This window comes from Phyllobates terribilis, unplaced genomic scaffold (assembly GCF_046119375.1).
Source record: "Phyllobates terribilis strain yellow unplaced genomic scaffold, ASM4611937v1 Scaffold_13__5_contigs__length_258822181, whole genome shotgun sequence".
Classification (NCBI taxonomy): Eukaryota; Metazoa; Chordata; class Amphibia; order Anura; family Dendrobatidae; genus Phyllobates; species Phyllobates terribilis.
The window spans coordinates 161,340,469-161,358,523 of record NW_027362773.1 but is presented as its reverse complement, the minus strand read 5'-3'; the positions used below and the strand labels follow the sequence as shown (position 1 = coordinate 161,358,523).

The following is an 18,055-nucleotide window of genomic DNA, read 5'->3' as shown; positions in this document are numbered from 1 at the left end:
TGATACACGGTGCATAGTGATACATGGTGCATAGTGATACAAGGTGCATAGTGATACACGGTGCATAGTGATACACGGTGCATAGTGATACAAGGTGCATAGTGATACACGGTGCATAGTGATACACGGTGAATAGTGATACACGGTGCATAGTGATACATGGTGCATAGTGATACATGGTGCATAGTGATATAAGGTGCATAGTGATACACGGTGCATGGTGATACAAGGTGCATAGTGATACAAGGTGCATAGTGATACACGGTGAATAGTGATACAAGGTGCATAGTGATACATGTTGAATAGTGATACAAGGTGCATAGTGATACAAGGTGCATAGTGATACATGGTGCATAGTGATACACGGTGAATAGTGATACACGGTGCATAGTGATACAAGGTGCATAGTGATACACGGTGCATAGTGATACACGGTGCATAGTGATACACGGTGCATAGTGATACAAGGTGCATAGTGATACACGGTGCATAGTGATACACGGTGCATAGTGATACAAGGTGCATAGTGATACAAGGTGCATAGTGATACATGTTGAATAGTGATACATGGTGCATAGTGATACAAGGTGCATAGTGATACATGGTGCATAGTGATACACGGTGCATAGTGATACAAGGTGCATAGTGATACAAGGTGCATAGTGATACATGTTGAATAGTGATACATGGTGCATAGTGATACAAGGTGCATAGTGATACATGGTGCATAGTGATACATGGTGCATAGTGATACACGGTGAATAGTGATACACGGTGCATAGTGATACAAGGTGCATAGTGATACACGGTGCATAGTGATACAAGGTGCATAGTGATACATGTTGAATAGTGATACATGGTGCATAGTGATACAAGGTGCATAGTGATACACGGTGCATAGTGATACACGGTGCATAGTGATACAAGGTGCATAGTGATACACGGTGCATAGTGATACAAGGTGCATAGTGATACACGGTGCATAGTGATACAAGGTGCATAGTGATATACGGTGCATAGTGATACAAGGTGTATAGTGATACAAGGTGCATAGTGATACACGGTGCATAGTGATACAAGGTGCATAGTGATACAAGGTGCATAGTGATACACGGTGCATAGTGATACACGGTGCATAGTGATACAAGGTGCATAGTGATACATGGTGAATAGTGATACAAGGTGCATAGTGATACACGGTGCATAGTGATACACGGTGCAACGTGATACAAGGTGCATAGTGATACACGTGCATAGTGATAAACGGTGCATAGTGATACAAGGTGCATAGTGATACACGGTGCATAGTGATACAAGGTGCATAGTGATACATGTTGAATAGTGATACATGGTGCATAGTGATACAAGGTGCATAGTGATACACGGTGCATAGTGATACAAGGTGCACAGTGATACAAGGTGCATAGTAATACAAGGTGCATAGTGATACAAGGTGCATAGTGATACAAGGTGCATAGTGATACACGTTGCATAGTGATACACGGTGAATAGTGATACACGGTGCATAGTGATACAAGGTGCATAGTGATACACGGTGCATAGTGATACAAGGTGCATAGTGATACAAGGTGCATAGTGATACATGTTGAATAGTGATACATGGTGCATAGTGATACAAGGTGCATAGTGATACATGGTGCATAGTGCTACACGGTGAATAGTGATACACGGTGCATTGTGATACAAGGTGCATAGTGATACACGGTGCATAGTGATACAAGGTGCATAGTGATACATGTTGAATAGTGATACATGGTGCATAGTGATACAAGGTGCATAGTGATACACGGTGCATAGTGATTCAAGGTGCATAGTGATACATGTTGAATAGTGATACATGGTGCATAGTGATACACGGTGCATAGTGATACACGGTGCATAGTGATACAAGGTGCTTAGTGATACAAGGTGCATAGTGATACACGGTGCATAGTGATACATGTTGAATAGTGATACATGGTGCATAGTGATACACGGTGCATAGTGATACACGGTGCATAGTGATACAAGGTGCATAGTGATACATGTTGAATAGTGATACACGGTGCATAGTGATACAAGGTGCATAGTGATACACGGTGCATAGTGATACACGGTGCATAGGGATACATGGTGCATAGTGATACAAGGTGCATAGTGATACACGGTGCATAGTGATACACGGTGCATAGTGATACAAGGTGCATAGTGATACACGGTGCATAGTGATACAAGGTGCATAGTGATACACGGTGCATAGTGATACACGGTGCATAGTGATACAAGGTGCATAGTGATACAAGGTGCATAGTGATACATGTGGAATAGTGATACACGGTGCATAGTGATACACGGTGCATAGTGATACAAGGTGCATAGTGATACATGTTGAATAGTGATACATGGTGCATAGTGATACACGGTGCATAGTGATACAAGGTGCATAGTGATACATGTTGAATAGTGATACATGGTGCATAGTGATACACGGTACATAGTGATACACGGTGCATAGTGATACAAGGTGCATAGTGATACAAGGTGCATAGTGATACACGGTGCATATTGATACATGTTGAATAGTGATACATGGTGCATAGTGATACACGGTGCATAGTGATACACGGTGCATAGTGATACAAGGTGCATAGTGATACATGTTGAATAGTGATACACGGTGCATAGTGATACAAGGTGCATAGTGATACACGGTGCATAGTGATACACAGTGCATAGGGATACATGGTGCATAGTGATACAAGGTGCATAGTGATACACGGTGCATAGTGATACACGGTGCATAGGGATACATGGTGCATAGTGATACACGGTGCATAGTGATACACGGTGCATAGTGATACACGGTGAATAGTGATACACGGTGCATAGTGATGCAAGGTGCATAGTGATACACGGTGCATAGTGATACAAGGTGCATAGTGATACAAGGTGCATAGTGATACATGTTGAATAGTGATACATGGTGCATAGTGATACAAGGTGCATAGTGATACACGGTGCATAGTGATACAAGGTGCATAGTGATACAAGGTGCATAGTGATACATGTTGAATAGTGATACATGGTGCATAGTGATACATGGTGCATAGTGATACACGGTGAATAGTGATACACGGTGCATAGTGATACAAGGTGCATAGTGATACACGGTGTATAGTGATACAAGGTGCATAGTGATACAAGGTGCATAGTGATACATGTTGAATAGTGATACATGGTGCATAGTGATACAAGGTGCATAGTGATACACGGTGCATAGTGATACACGGTGCATAGTGATACAAGGTGCATAGTGATACACGTTGCATAGTAATACAATGTGCATAGTGATACACGGTGCATAGTGATACACGGTGCATAGTAATACAAGGTGCATAGTGATACAAGGTGCATAGTGATACACGGTGCATAGTGATACAAGGTGCATAGTGATACAAGGTGCATAGTGATACACGGTGCATAGTGATACATGGTGCATAGTGATACACGGTGCATAGTGATACAAGGTGCATAGTGATACAAGGTGCATAGTGATACATGGTGAATAGTGATACAAGGTGCATAGTGATACACGGTGCATAGTGATACACGGTGCATAGTGATACAAGGTGCATAGTGATACACGGTGCATAGTGATACACGGTGCATAGTGATACACGGTGCATAGTGATACAAGGTGCATAGTGATACATGGTGCATAGTGATACAAGGTGCATAGTGATACACGGTGCATAGTGATACAAGGTGCATAGTGATACAAGGTGCATAGTAATACAAGGTGCATAGTGATACAAGGTGCATAGTGATACACGGTGCATAGTGATACACGTGCATAGTGATACACGGTGAATAGTGATACACGGTGCATAGTGATACAAGGTGCATAGTGATACACGGTGCATAGTGATACACGGTGCATAATGATACAAGGTGCATAGTGATACAAGGTGCATAGTGATACACGGTGCATAGTGATACACGGTGCATAGTGATACATGGTGCATAGTGATACAAGGTGCATAGTGATGCAAGGTGCATAGTGATACACGGTGCATAGTGATACATGGTGCATAGTGATACATGGTGCATAGTGATACAAGGTGCATAGTGATGCAAGGTGCATAGTGATACACGGTGCATAGTGATACAAGGTGCATAGTGATACACGGTGCATAGTGATACATGGTGAATAGTGATACAAGGTGCATAGTGATGCAAGGTGCATAGTGATACACGGTGCATAGTGATACAAGGTGCATAGTGATACACGGTGCATAGTGATACACGGTGCATAGTGATACACGGTGAATAGTGATACACGGTGCATAGTGATACATGTTGAATAGTGATACATGGTGCATAGTGATACAAGGTGCATAGTGATACACGGTGCATAGTGATACAAGGTGCATAGTGATACAAGGTGCATAGTGATACATGGTGAATAGTGATACAAGGCGCATAGTGATACACGGTGCATAGTGATACAAGGTGCATAGTGATACAAGGTGCATAGTGATACATGTTGAATAGTGATACATGGTGCATAGTGATACAAGGTGCATAGTGATACATGGTGCATAGTGATACACGGTGAATAGTGATACACGGTGCATAGTGATACACGGTGCATAGTGATACACGGTGCATAGTGATACAAGGTGCATAGTGATACACGGTGCATAGTGATACAAGGTGCATAGTGATACAAGGTGCATAGTGATACACGGTGCATAGTGATACAAGGTGCATAGTGATACAAGGTGCATAGTGATACATGTTGAATAGTGATACATGGTGCATAGTGATACAAGGTGCATAGTGATACATGGTGCATAGTGATACACGGTGCATAGTGATACAAGGTGCATAGTGATACAAGGTGCATAGTGATACATGTTGAATAGTGATACATGGTGCATAGTGATACAAGGTGCATAGTGATACACGGTGCATAGTGATACACGGTGAATAGTGATACACGGTGCATAGTGATAAAAGGTGCATAGTGATACACGGTGCATAGTGATACAAGGTGCATAGTGATACAAGGTGCATAGTGATACATGTTGAATAGTGATACATGGTGCATAGTGATACACGGTGCATAGTGATACACGGTGCATAGTGATACAAGGTGCATAGTGATACATGCTGAATAGTGATACATGGTGCATAGTGATACATGGTGCATAGTGATACACGGTGAATAGTGATACACGGTGCATAGTGATACAAGGTGCATAGTGATACACGGTGCATAGTGATACAAGGTGCATAGTGATGCAAGGTGCATAGTGATACATGTTGAATAGTGATACATGGTGCATAGTGATACAAGGTGCATAGTGATACACGGTGCATAGTGATACACGGTGCATAGTGATACAAGGTGCATAGTGATACACGGTGCATAGTAATACAAGGTGCATAGTGATACACGGTGCATAGTGATACAAGGTGCATAGTGATACACGGTGCATAGTGATACAAGGTGCATAGTGATACAAGGTGCATAGTGATACACGGTGCATAGTGATACAAGGTGCATAGTGATACAAGGTGCATAGTGATACACGGTGCATAGTGATACACGGTGCATAGTGATACACGGTGCATAGTGATACAAGGTGCATAGTGATACAAGGTGCATAGTGATACATGGTGAATAGTGATACAAGGTGCATAGTGATACACGGTGCATAGTGATACACGGTGCATAGTGATACACGGTGCATAGTGATACACGGTGCATAGTGATACAAGGTGCATAGTGATACACGGTGCATAGTGATACAAGGTGCATAGTGATACATGTTGAATAGTGATACATGGTGCATAGTGATACAAGGTGCATAGTGATACACGGTGCATAGTAATACACGGTGCATAGTGATACAAGGTGCATAGTGATACAAGGTGCATAGTGATACATGTTGAATAGTGATACATGGTGCATAGTGATACAAGGTGCATAGTGATACATGGTGCATAGTGATACACGGTGAATAGTGATACACGGTGCATAGTGATAAAAGGTGCATAGTGATACACGGTGCATAGTGATACAAGGTGCATAGTGATACATGTTGAATAGTGATACATGGTGCATAGTGATACATGGTGCATAGTGATACACGGTGCATAGTGATACACGGTGCATAGTGATACAAGGTGCATAGTGATACATGTTGAATAGTGATACATGGTGCATAGTGATACATGGTGCATAGTGATACACGGTGAATAGTGATACACGGTGCATAGTGATACAAGGTGCATAGTGATACACGGTGCATAGTGATACAAGGTGCATACTGATACAAGGTGCATAGTGATACATGTTGAATAGTGATACATGGTGCATAGTGATACAAGGTGCATAGTGATACACGGTGCATAGTGATACACGGTGCATAGTGATACAAGGTGCATAGTGATACACGGTGCATAGTAATACAAGGTGCATAGTGATACACGGTGCATAGTGATACAAGGTGCATAGTGATACACGGTGCATAGTGATACAAGGTGCATAGTGATACAAGGTGCATAGTGATACACGGTGCATAGTGATACAAGGTGCATAGTGATACAAGGTGCATAGTGATACACGGTGCATAGTGATACATGGTGCATAGTGATACACGGTGCATAGTGATACAAGGTGCATAGTGATACAAGGTGCATAGTGATACATGGTGAATAGTGATACAAGGTGCATAGTGATACACGGTGCATAGTGATACACGGTGCATAGTGATACAAGGTGCATAGTGATACACGGTGCATAGTGATACACGGTGCATAGTGATACAAGGTGCATAGTGATACACGGTGCATAGTGATACAAGGTGCATAGTGATACATGTTGAATAGTGATACATGGTGCATAGTGATACAAGGTGCATAGTGATACACGGTGCATAGTGATACAAGGTGCATAGTGATACAAGGTGCATAGTAATACAAGGTGCATAGTGATACAAGGTGCATAGTGATACAAGGTGCATAGTGATACACGGTGCATAGTGATACACGTGCATAGTGATACACGGTGAATAGTGATACACGGTGCATAGTGATACAAGGTGCATAGTGATACACGGTGCATAGTGATACAAGGTGCATAGTGATACAAGGTGCATAGTGATACATGTTGAATAGTGATACATGGTGCATAGTGATACAAGGTGCATAGTGATACATGGTGCATAGTGCTACACGGTGAATAGTGATACACGGTGCATTGTGATACAAGGTGCATAGTGATACACGGTGCATAGTGATACAAGGTGCATAGTGATACATGTTGAATAGTGATACATGGTGCATAGTGATACACGGTGCATAGTGATACACGGTGCATAGTGATACAAGGTGCATAGTGATACAAGGTGCATAGTGATACACGGTGCATAGTGATACATGTTGAATAGTGATACATGGTGCATAGTGATACACGGTGCATAGTGATACACGGTGCATAGTGATACAAGGTGCATAGTGATACATGTTGAATAGTGATACACGGTGCATAGTGATACAAGGTGCATAGTGATACACGGTGCATAGTGATACACGGTGCATAGGGATACATGGTGCATAGTGATACAAGGTGCATAGTGATACACGGTGCATAGTGATACACGGTGCATAGGGATACATGGTGCATAGTGATACACGGTGCATAGTGATACACGGTGCATAGTGATACAAGGTGCATAGTGATACACGGTGCATAGTGATACAAGGTGCATAGTGATACACGGTGCATAGTGATACAAGGTGCATAGTGATACAAGGCGCATAGTGATACACGGTGCATAGTGATACATGTTGAATAGTGATACACGGTGCATAGTGATACACGGTGCATAGTGATACAAGGTGCATAGTGATACATGTTGAATAGTGATGCATGGTGCATAGTGATACAAGGTGCATAGTGATACACGGTGCATAGTGATACAAGGTGCATAGTGATACATGTTGAATAGTGATACATGGTGCATAGTGATACACGGTGCATAGTGATACACGGTGCATAGTGATACAAGGTGCATAGTGATACAAGGTGCATAGTGATACACGGTGCATAGTGATACATGTTGAATAGTGATACATGGTGCATTGTGATACACGGTGCATAGTGATACACGGTGCATAGTGATACAAGGTGCATAGTGATACATGTTGAATAGTGATACACGGTGCATAGTGATACAAGGTGCATAGTGATACACGGTGCATAGTGATACACAGTGCATAGGGATACATGGTGCATAGTGATACAAGGTGCATAGTGATACACGGTGCATAGTGATACACGGTGCATAGGGATACATGGTGCATAGTGATACATGGTGCATAGTGATACACGGTGCATAGTGATACACGGTGAATAGTGATACACGGTGCATAGTGATACAAGGTGCATAGTGATACACGGTGCATAGTGATACAAGGTGCATAGTGATACAAGGTGCATAGTGATACATGTTGAATAGTGATACATGGTGCATAGTGATACATGGTGCATAGTGATACACGGTGCATAGTGATACAAGGTGCATAGTGATACAAGGTGCATAGTGATACATGTTGAATAGTGATACATGGTGCATAGTGATACATGGTGCATAGTGATACACAGTGAATAGTGATACACGGTGCATAGTGATACAAGGTGCATAGTGATACACGGTGCATAGTGATACAAGGTGCATAGTGATACAAGGTGCATAGTGATACATGTTGAATAGTGATACATGGTGCATAGTGATACAAGGTGCATAGTGATACACGGTGCATAGTGATACACGGTGCATAGTGATACAAGGTGCATAGTGATACACGTTGCATAGTAATACAAGGTGCATAGTGATACACGGTGCATAGTGATACAAGGTGCATAGTGATACAAGGTGCATAGTGATACACGGTGCATAGTGATACAAGGTGCATAGTGATACAAGGTGCATAGTGATACACGGTGCATAGTGATACATGGTGCATAGTGATACACGGTGCATAGTGATACAAGGTGCATAGTGATACAAGGTGCATAGTGATACATGGTTAATAGTGATACAAGGTGCATAGTGATACACGGTGCATAGTGATACACGGTGCATAGTGATACAAGGTGCATAGTGATACACGGTGCATAGTGATACACGGTGCATAGTGATACAAGGTGCATAGTGATATACGGTGCATAGTGATACAAGGTGCATAGTGATACATGTTGAATAGTGATACATGGTGCATAGTGATACAAGGTGCATAGTGATACACGGTGCATAGTGATACAAGGTGCATAGTGATACAAGGTGCATAGTAATACAAGGTGCATAGTGATACAAGGTGCATAGTGATACAAGGTGCATAGTGATACACGGTGCATAGTGATACACGTGCATAGTGATACACGGTGAATAGTGATACACGGTGCATAGTGATACAAGGTGCATAGTGATACACGGTGCATAGTGATACAAGGTGCATAGTGATACAAGGTGCATAGTGATACATGTTGAATAGTGATACATGGTGCATAGTGATACAAGGTGCATAGTGATACATGGTGCATAGTGCTACACGGTGAATAGTGATACACGGTGCATTGTGATACAAGGTGCATAGTGATACACGGTGCATAGTGATACAAGGTGCCTAGTGATACATGTTGAATAGTGATACATGGTGCATAGTGATACAAGGTGCATAGTGATACACGGTGCATAGTGATACAAGGTGCATAGTGATACATGTTGAATAGTGATACATGGTGCATAGTGATACACGGTGCATAGTGATACAAGGTGCATAGTGATACAAGGTGCATAGTGATACACGGTGCATAGTGATACATGTTGAATAGTGATACATGGTGCATAGTGATACACGGTGCATAGTGATACACGGTGCATAGTGATACAAGGTGCATAGTGATACATGTTGAATAGTGATACACGGTGCATAGTGATACAAGGTGCATAGTGATACACGGTGCATAGTGATACACGGTGCATAGGGATACATGGTGCATAGTGATACAAGGTGCATAGTGATACACGGTGCATAGTGATACAAGGTGCATAGTGATACACGGTGCATAGTGATACACGGTGCATAGTGATACACGGTGCATAGTGATACAAGGTGCATAGTGATACAAGGTGCATAGTGATACATGGTGAATAGTGATACAAGGTGCATAGTGATACACGGTGCATAGTGATACACGGTGCATAGTGATACACGGTGCATAGTGATACAAGGTGCATAGTGATACACGGTGCATAGTGATACAAGGTGCATAGTGATACATGTTGAATAGTGATACATGGTGCATAGTGATACAAGGTGCATAGTGATACACGGTGCATAGTGATACACGGTGCATAGTGATACAAGGTGCATAGTGATACAAGGTGCATAGTGATACATGTTGAATAGTGATACATGGTGCATAGTGATACAAGGTGCATAGTGATACATGGTGCATAGTGATACACGGTGAATAGTGATACACGGTGCATAGTGATAAAAGGTGCATAGTGATACACGGTGCATAGTGATACAAGGTGCATAGTGATACATGTTGAATAGTGATACATGGTGCATAGTGATACATGGTGCATAGTGATACACGGTGCATAGTGATACACGGTGCATAGTGATACAAGGTGCATAGTGATACATGTTGAATAGTGATACATGGTGCATAGTGATACATGGTGCATAGTGATACACGGTGAATAGTGATACACGGTGCATAGTGATACAAGGTGCATAGTGATACACGGTGCATAGTGATACAAGGTGCATACTGATACAAGGTGCATAGTGATACATTTTGAATAGTGATACATGGTGCATAGTGATACAAGGTGCATAGTGATACACGGTGCATAGTGATACACGGTGCATAGTGATACAAGGTGCATAGTGATACACGGTGCATAGTAATACAAGGTGCATAGTGATACACGGTGCATAGTGATACAAGGTGCATAGTGATACACGGTGCATAGTGATACAAGGTGCATAGTGATACAAGGTGCATAGTGATACACGGTGCATAGTGATACAAGGTGCATAGTGATACAAGGTGCATAGTGATACACGGTGCATAGTGATACATGGTGCATAGTGATACACGGTGCATAGTGATACAAGGTGCATAGTGATACAAGGTGCATAGTGATACATGGTGAATAGTGATACAAGGTGCATAGTGATACACGGTGCATAGTGATACACGGTGCATAGTGATACAAGGTGCATAGTGATACACGGTGCATAGTGATACACGGTGCATAGTGATACAAGGTGCATAGTGATACACGGTGCATAGTGATACAAGGTGCATAGTGATACATGTTGAATAGTGATACATGGTGCATAGTGATACAAGGTGCATAGTGATACACGGTGCATAGTGATACAAGGTGCATAGTGATACAAGGTGCATAGTAATACAAGGTGCATAGTGATACAAGGTGCATAGTGATACAAGGTGCATAGTGATACACGGTGCATAGTGATACACGTGCATAGTGATACACGGTGAATAGTGATACACGGTGCATAGTGATACAAGGTGCATAGTGATACACGGTGCATAGTGATACAAGGTGCATAGTGATACAAGGTGCATAGTGATACATGTTGAATAGTGATACATGGTGCATAGTGATACAAGGTGCATAGTGATACATGGTGCATAGTGCTACACGGTGAATAGTGATACACGGTGCATTGTGATACAAGGTGCATAGTGATACACGGTGCATAGTGATACAAGGTGCATAGTGATACATGTTGAATAGTGATACATGGTGCATAGTGATACACGGTGCATAGTGATACACGGTGCATAGTGATACAAGGTGCATAGTGATACAAGGTGCATAGTGATACACGGTGCATAGTGATACATGTTGAATAGTGATACATGGTGCATAGTGATACACGGTGCATAGTGATACACGGTGCATAGTGATACAAGGTGCATAGTGATACATGTTGAATAGTGATACACGGTGCATAGTGATACAAGGTGCATAGTGATACACGGTGCATAGTGATACACGGTGCATAGGGATACATGGTGCATAGTGATACAAGGTGCATAGTGATACACGGTGCATAGTGATACACGGTGCATAGGGATACATGGTGCATAGTGATACACGGTGCATAGTGATACACGGTGCATAGTGATACAAGGTGCATAGTGATACACGGTGCATAGTGATACAAGGTGCATAGTGATACACGGTGCATAGTGATACAAGGTGCATAGTGATACAAGGTGCATAGTGATACACGGTGCATAGTGATACATGTTGAATAGTGATACACGGTGCATAGTGATACACGGTGCATAGTGATACAAGGTGCATAGTGATACATGTTGAATAGTGATGCATGGTGCATAGTGATACAAGGTGCATAGTGATACACGGTGCATAGTGATACAAGGTGCATAGTGATACATGTTGAATAGTGATACATGGTGCATAGTGATACACGGTGCATAGTGATACACGGTGCATAGTGATACAAGGTGCATAGTGATACAAGGTGCATAGTGATACACGGTGCATAGTGATACATGTTGAATAGTGATACATGGTGCATTGTGATACACGGTGCATAGTGATACACGGTGCATAGTGATACAAGGTGCATAGTGATACATGTTGAATAGTGATACACGGTGCATAGTGATACAAGGTGCATAGTGATACACGGTGCATAGTGATACACAGTGCATAGGGATACATGGTGCATAGTGATACAAGGTGCATAGTGATACACGGTGCATAGTGATACACGGTGCATAGGGATACATGGTGCATAGTGATACATGGTGCATAGTGATACACGGTGCATAGTGATACACGGTGAATAGTGATACACGGTGCATAGTGATACAAGGTGCATAGTGATACACGGTGCATAGTGATACAAGGTGCATAGTGATACAAGGTGCATAGTGATACATGTTGAATAGTGATACATGGTGCATAGTGATACATGGTGCATAGTGATACACGGTGCATAGTGATACAAGGTGCATAGTGATACAAGGTGCATAGTGATACATGTTGAATAGTGATACATGGTGCATAGTGATACATGGTGCATAGTGATACACAGTGAATAGTGATACACGGTGCATAGTGATACAAGGTGCATAGTGATACACGGTGCATAGTGATACAAGGTGCATAGTGATACAAGGTGCATAGTGATACATGTTGAATAGTGATACATGGTGCATAGTGATACAAGGTGCATAGTGATACACGGTGCATAGTGATACACGGTGCATAGTGATACAAGGTGCATAGTGATACACGTTGCATAGTAATACAAGGTGCATAGTGATACACGGTGCATAGTGATACAAGGTGCATAGTGATACAAGGTGCATAGTGATACACGGTGCATAGTGATACAAGGTGCATAGTGATACAAGGTGCATAGTGATACACGGTGCATAGTGATACATGGTGCATAGTGATACACGGTGCATAGTGATACAAGGTGCATAGTGATACAAGGTGCATAGTGATACATGGTTAATAGTGATACAAGGTGCATAGTGATACACGGTGCATAGTGATACACGGTGCATAGTGATACAAGGTGCATAGTGATACACGGTGCATAGTGATACACGGTGCATAGTGATACAAGGTGCATAGTGATATACGGTGCATAGTGATACAAGGTGCATAGTGATACATGTTGAATAGTGATACATGGTGCATAGTGATACAAGGTGCATAGTGATACACGGTGCATAGTGATACAAGGTGCATAGTGATACAAGGTGCATAGTAATACAAGGTGCATAGTGATACAAGGTGCATAGTGATACAAGGTGCATAGTGATACACGGTGCATAGTGATACACGTGCATAGTGATACACGGTGAATAGTGATACACGGTGCATAGTGATACAAGGTGCATAGTGATACACGGTGCATAGTGATACAAGGTGCATAGTGATACAAGGTGCATAGTGATACATGTTGAATAGTGATACATGGTGCATAGTGATACAAGGTGCATAGTGATACATGGTGCATAGTGCTACACGGTGAATAGTGATACACGGTGCATTGTGATACAAGGTGCATAGTGATACACGGTGCATAGTGATACAAGGTGCCTAGTGATACATGTTGAATAGTGATACATGGTGCATAGTGATACAAGGTGCATAGTGATACACGGTGCATAGTGATACAAGGTGCATAGTGATACATGTTGAATAGTGATACATGGTGCATAGTGATACACGGTGCATAGTGATACAAGGTGCATAGTGATACAAGGTGCATAGTGATACACGGTGCATAGTGATACATGTTGAATAGTGATACATGGTGCATAGTGATACACGGTGCATAGTGATACACGGTGCATAGTGATACAAGGTGCATAGTGATACATGTTGAATAGTGATACACGGTGCATAGTGATACAAGGTGCATAGTGATACACGGTGCATAGTGATACACGGTGCATAGGGATACATGGTGCATAGTGATACAAGGTGCATAGTGATACACGGTGCATAGTGATACACGGTGCATAGGGATACATGGTGCATAGTGATACATGATGCATAGTGATACACGGTGCATAGTGATACAAGGTGCATAGTGATACACGGTGCATAGTGATACAAGGTGCATAGTGATACACGGTGCATAGGCTCGTGAACATGGCAGCCAGTTACTGCCACACATCTAGACATTGGAATAGTAGAAACACAATCCTACATCTAACTGTTGGCCCAGGCAAAATGAAGAGATGTATGCTGATGATAAAAAATGTGCATCTTTATTAAACTGAATTATAATGAAAACAAAACATACGGTAACAATTTAAACAAGAAACTGCTTAAAATCAAGCCTCAGGGCCAACAAATCATGTAAAATGGAGGGAAAGCTGAAATACCCATAATATGGGAGAAAGATCACACACAGAAGCCAAGGGCAGTCACCATTAAGACCAACTATGGAAAAGGGAATATCAGGATTGTTAAAGACAAACAAATCAATGGGCTACTAGGCAATAATACCAATATTAAAACCTAATATTGCACCTGATCCAATTCACAGTAAATAGGTGAACATATGGCTGGTGATTCCGTGCACAAAGAAATCGGAATTATGATATTGCACATAGCCCTGTTTGCATTAGAATATAATCAAAATCCACATGATCCCAAGTGTAAAGACGGGTGCCATCATATTGCACATAGCCCTGTTTGCTTCAGAGTTTAGTCAAAGTCCGCATGGTCCGACGGGCGCCCCTCTGGGAAAAAACACTTTTGCGAAACTGCGTCCTCGGGGTAGATCCTTGGACGTACGGACCAGCGTCTATATGTAAGTACACTCTAGATACATTGTTTACATGGGGAGTCCAATATTTCATGTCCCATTTCCCTTCTAAAATGCATGGGATCATGCAGACTTTGACTAAACTCTGAAGCCTGGGACTAACTATAATTACATTGGAATAGTAGCCAAGAACTGGCTATTGGTTTAAGGGGGTGACTGTATGGTGCTAGCACTGTGCAATTACAAATCTCCTTTGCAGCGGCTTTAAAGCGACCTTGCACCTGCTGGATTTAAAGCTTTACTGGATTATTGGGTTGTCTTGATCTTGAATGGGAGCTTCCATAAAGAAGTGAAAAAAATTGCAAATAGAGGCTTCACCTTTAAACGATCACTGGTTCGGTCTGCTAAGCCTCATGGATGGGTGGTCCAGGCATTAGGGTAGATGCCCTTGGCTAGTAGGAGACCACAGTCAGCTGCAATTTTGAGTGATAGACAAGACTGACATTGTGCTAACTGAATTCTGCTGTATTATTACTATGACGGTTTGGGATAGGCCAAGGGACCATGACCATTATTACCCGGATCAACGTCAGTGCCCCCCTGGCCTGATAAAATTCCAGGTCCAGATTATTAGAATTTTGGCGGGTAGGAGATGTCAGACTACAGTGTGTTAACTTCTATGGTGTTACTGATAGATAAAACATTGCTCATCCTTCACATCTATATGGCCTGTGCCTGTGGCGGCAAATGTAAGCTATGGATATCTATAAAAGCTCTTCACTTCTGATGTTAGAGGTGACATTGGTCATATATAGCAATGATATGAGAGGGCATATTCATAGGAGACATCACCTGTTCCATCACATCTATGAAGTAGTACTGGAGCACCAATCTCGAATGTAAACTACCCCCGAATATCAGTATTGTCTGGTACTATGGCAGGATCTACAGAAGTGAAGTGTACCTTGACGGATTTCTTCTTTTTATAGCCAGGATCTGGAGGAAGGATTGGTTGGCCACAATCACACAGGACACGTTTCCTGTGACGTCCCCATAAGATTTATGCAGTGAAGTGTTACGCATATATGACCGACTCCCTAAACTTCAAATCAGGAACTTGTATTGAGAAAGAAAGAAAAACTTCATTGTCAGTGGTAGTGTGCGATCTCCGCTGGTCACACATACACGGGGGGTCACCAACATTGCACTTCTCCTTTGTCCACTGTGTCGCTCTCAGGGTTGTCGAGAGTCAATTTAAAGGGCAATTGAGTATAGAGGAAGGTCCTGGCTCCAGATCTGTGGATGGTGCCGTCTAGCAGGATGGATGGGTATACCCTAATCACGGTGAGTTGGCTATTCCTTCTAGACTTCTTGGACCACTCTTGGGCTTGGTTCTCAAGAAGATACCAGAACGAGGTATTTGGAAACCCCCAAAACAGATAATGGTTGGCTTTTATGGTCTTAGTCAGTAGACTCAAGGGGCTTTTAGACCATTGCTAAACTAATTGTCCTGGTCTTCATCATCTAAAAATTATTATTTTTTGGTACTTTATGAGTACAAAAGTTTGATTTTTTTTTTATTTTTTGGCATGATCTATTACTATGGATACTCTTCTAGTACTAACTATAAAGTCAAAAAGCTTTAGGAAGATGTAAGAAGGCGATAAGGTTGACCACTTTGATCTATTAAGCTGGTAGCAAAATACTTTGCTAAAACTGTTCTTCTAGGTAATATATCATAACTATCAATAGTAAGTGATTGGAGTAATACCCCCATTGGTTTCTCTGGTCTAAAAATGTATAAATTATGGTGACCGAAATGTTTTATTTAAGGTCAATGGAAAGAGAGGAAATATCAGTTTTTAGAATGATAGAATGAACTAGAATATTGTGATCACATCGGTGGTGGGATTAATAGGAGACTCGTATATTAATAATCTATGGACAGATGGGGAATATATAATAGCACAGTATATGAATGTACAGAAGTGTCAATCAAGGAATGAAGGTCTATAAATTCTGTATAAATTCTGGAGAGCAAATTCTACTCACATAAGCAAATATCTAAAGATACAAAGTGTCCTAGGAAGTATCAACAATGTATCGATGCTAATCACAGAAAAGTCTGAAGATCCCGATTATGGACGGAAACAAAAAGTGCAACAATCGTACAAACAAATATAATAAACAGAAACTGTAGAACAGAGAATGTAGTCATAAGTGTATATTTCTCTAAAAATGTATTATGTATTTTAGTTAAAATCTGACAAAATGATGGATATTCGGCCCCCGCAGAGGAGACGCTGTACGGGTTTAGAGGTAGCGGCCATATTCACTGCACACGCAGGATCCATAGACCCCTCTGCCCGAAAACCCGGGTTATAAAGGGCACGTGGTAGATGAGGCCTCTGGGTGACGCTTCTGCCCCCAAAAACAAGTGCTAGGGCTTTTTTGGACTGTAAGGAATTGTTTATTTCATTATTTTTACCAAGATTATCTATTTATCTATCATCTACGTATCTGTTATCTATCGTATCTATCTATTATCTTCTATCATCTATTATCTATTTATTATCTATCATCTATCTATCATCTATCTATTATCTATTTATTATCTATTATCTATCATCTATTATCTATCATCTATTATCTATCA

General features: G+C 41.7%; 1 protein-coding gene across 3 annotated transcripts in view; it reads left to right on the top strand.

Annotated features, from left to right (window-relative positions):
* The window catches only part of SPI1 (Spi-1 proto-oncogene), a 120,881-nt gene that overhangs the window by 64,892 nt on the left and 37,934 nt on the right, over positions 1-18,055 (top strand). Inside the window, exon 1 of one of the 3 annotated variants that reach the window (XM_073658955.1) lies at positions 16,542-16,743. The exons of the other annotated variants lie outside the window; for them this stretch is intronic. Within the exon in view, the coding sequence (XP_073515056.1) occupies positions 16,702-16,743 (42 nt within the window). The 5' untranslated portion in view covers positions 16,542-16,701. Of the gene's footprint in view, positions 1-16,541; positions 16,744-18,055 lie in introns of those variants that run through there. 3 annotated transcript variants of the gene reach the window in all.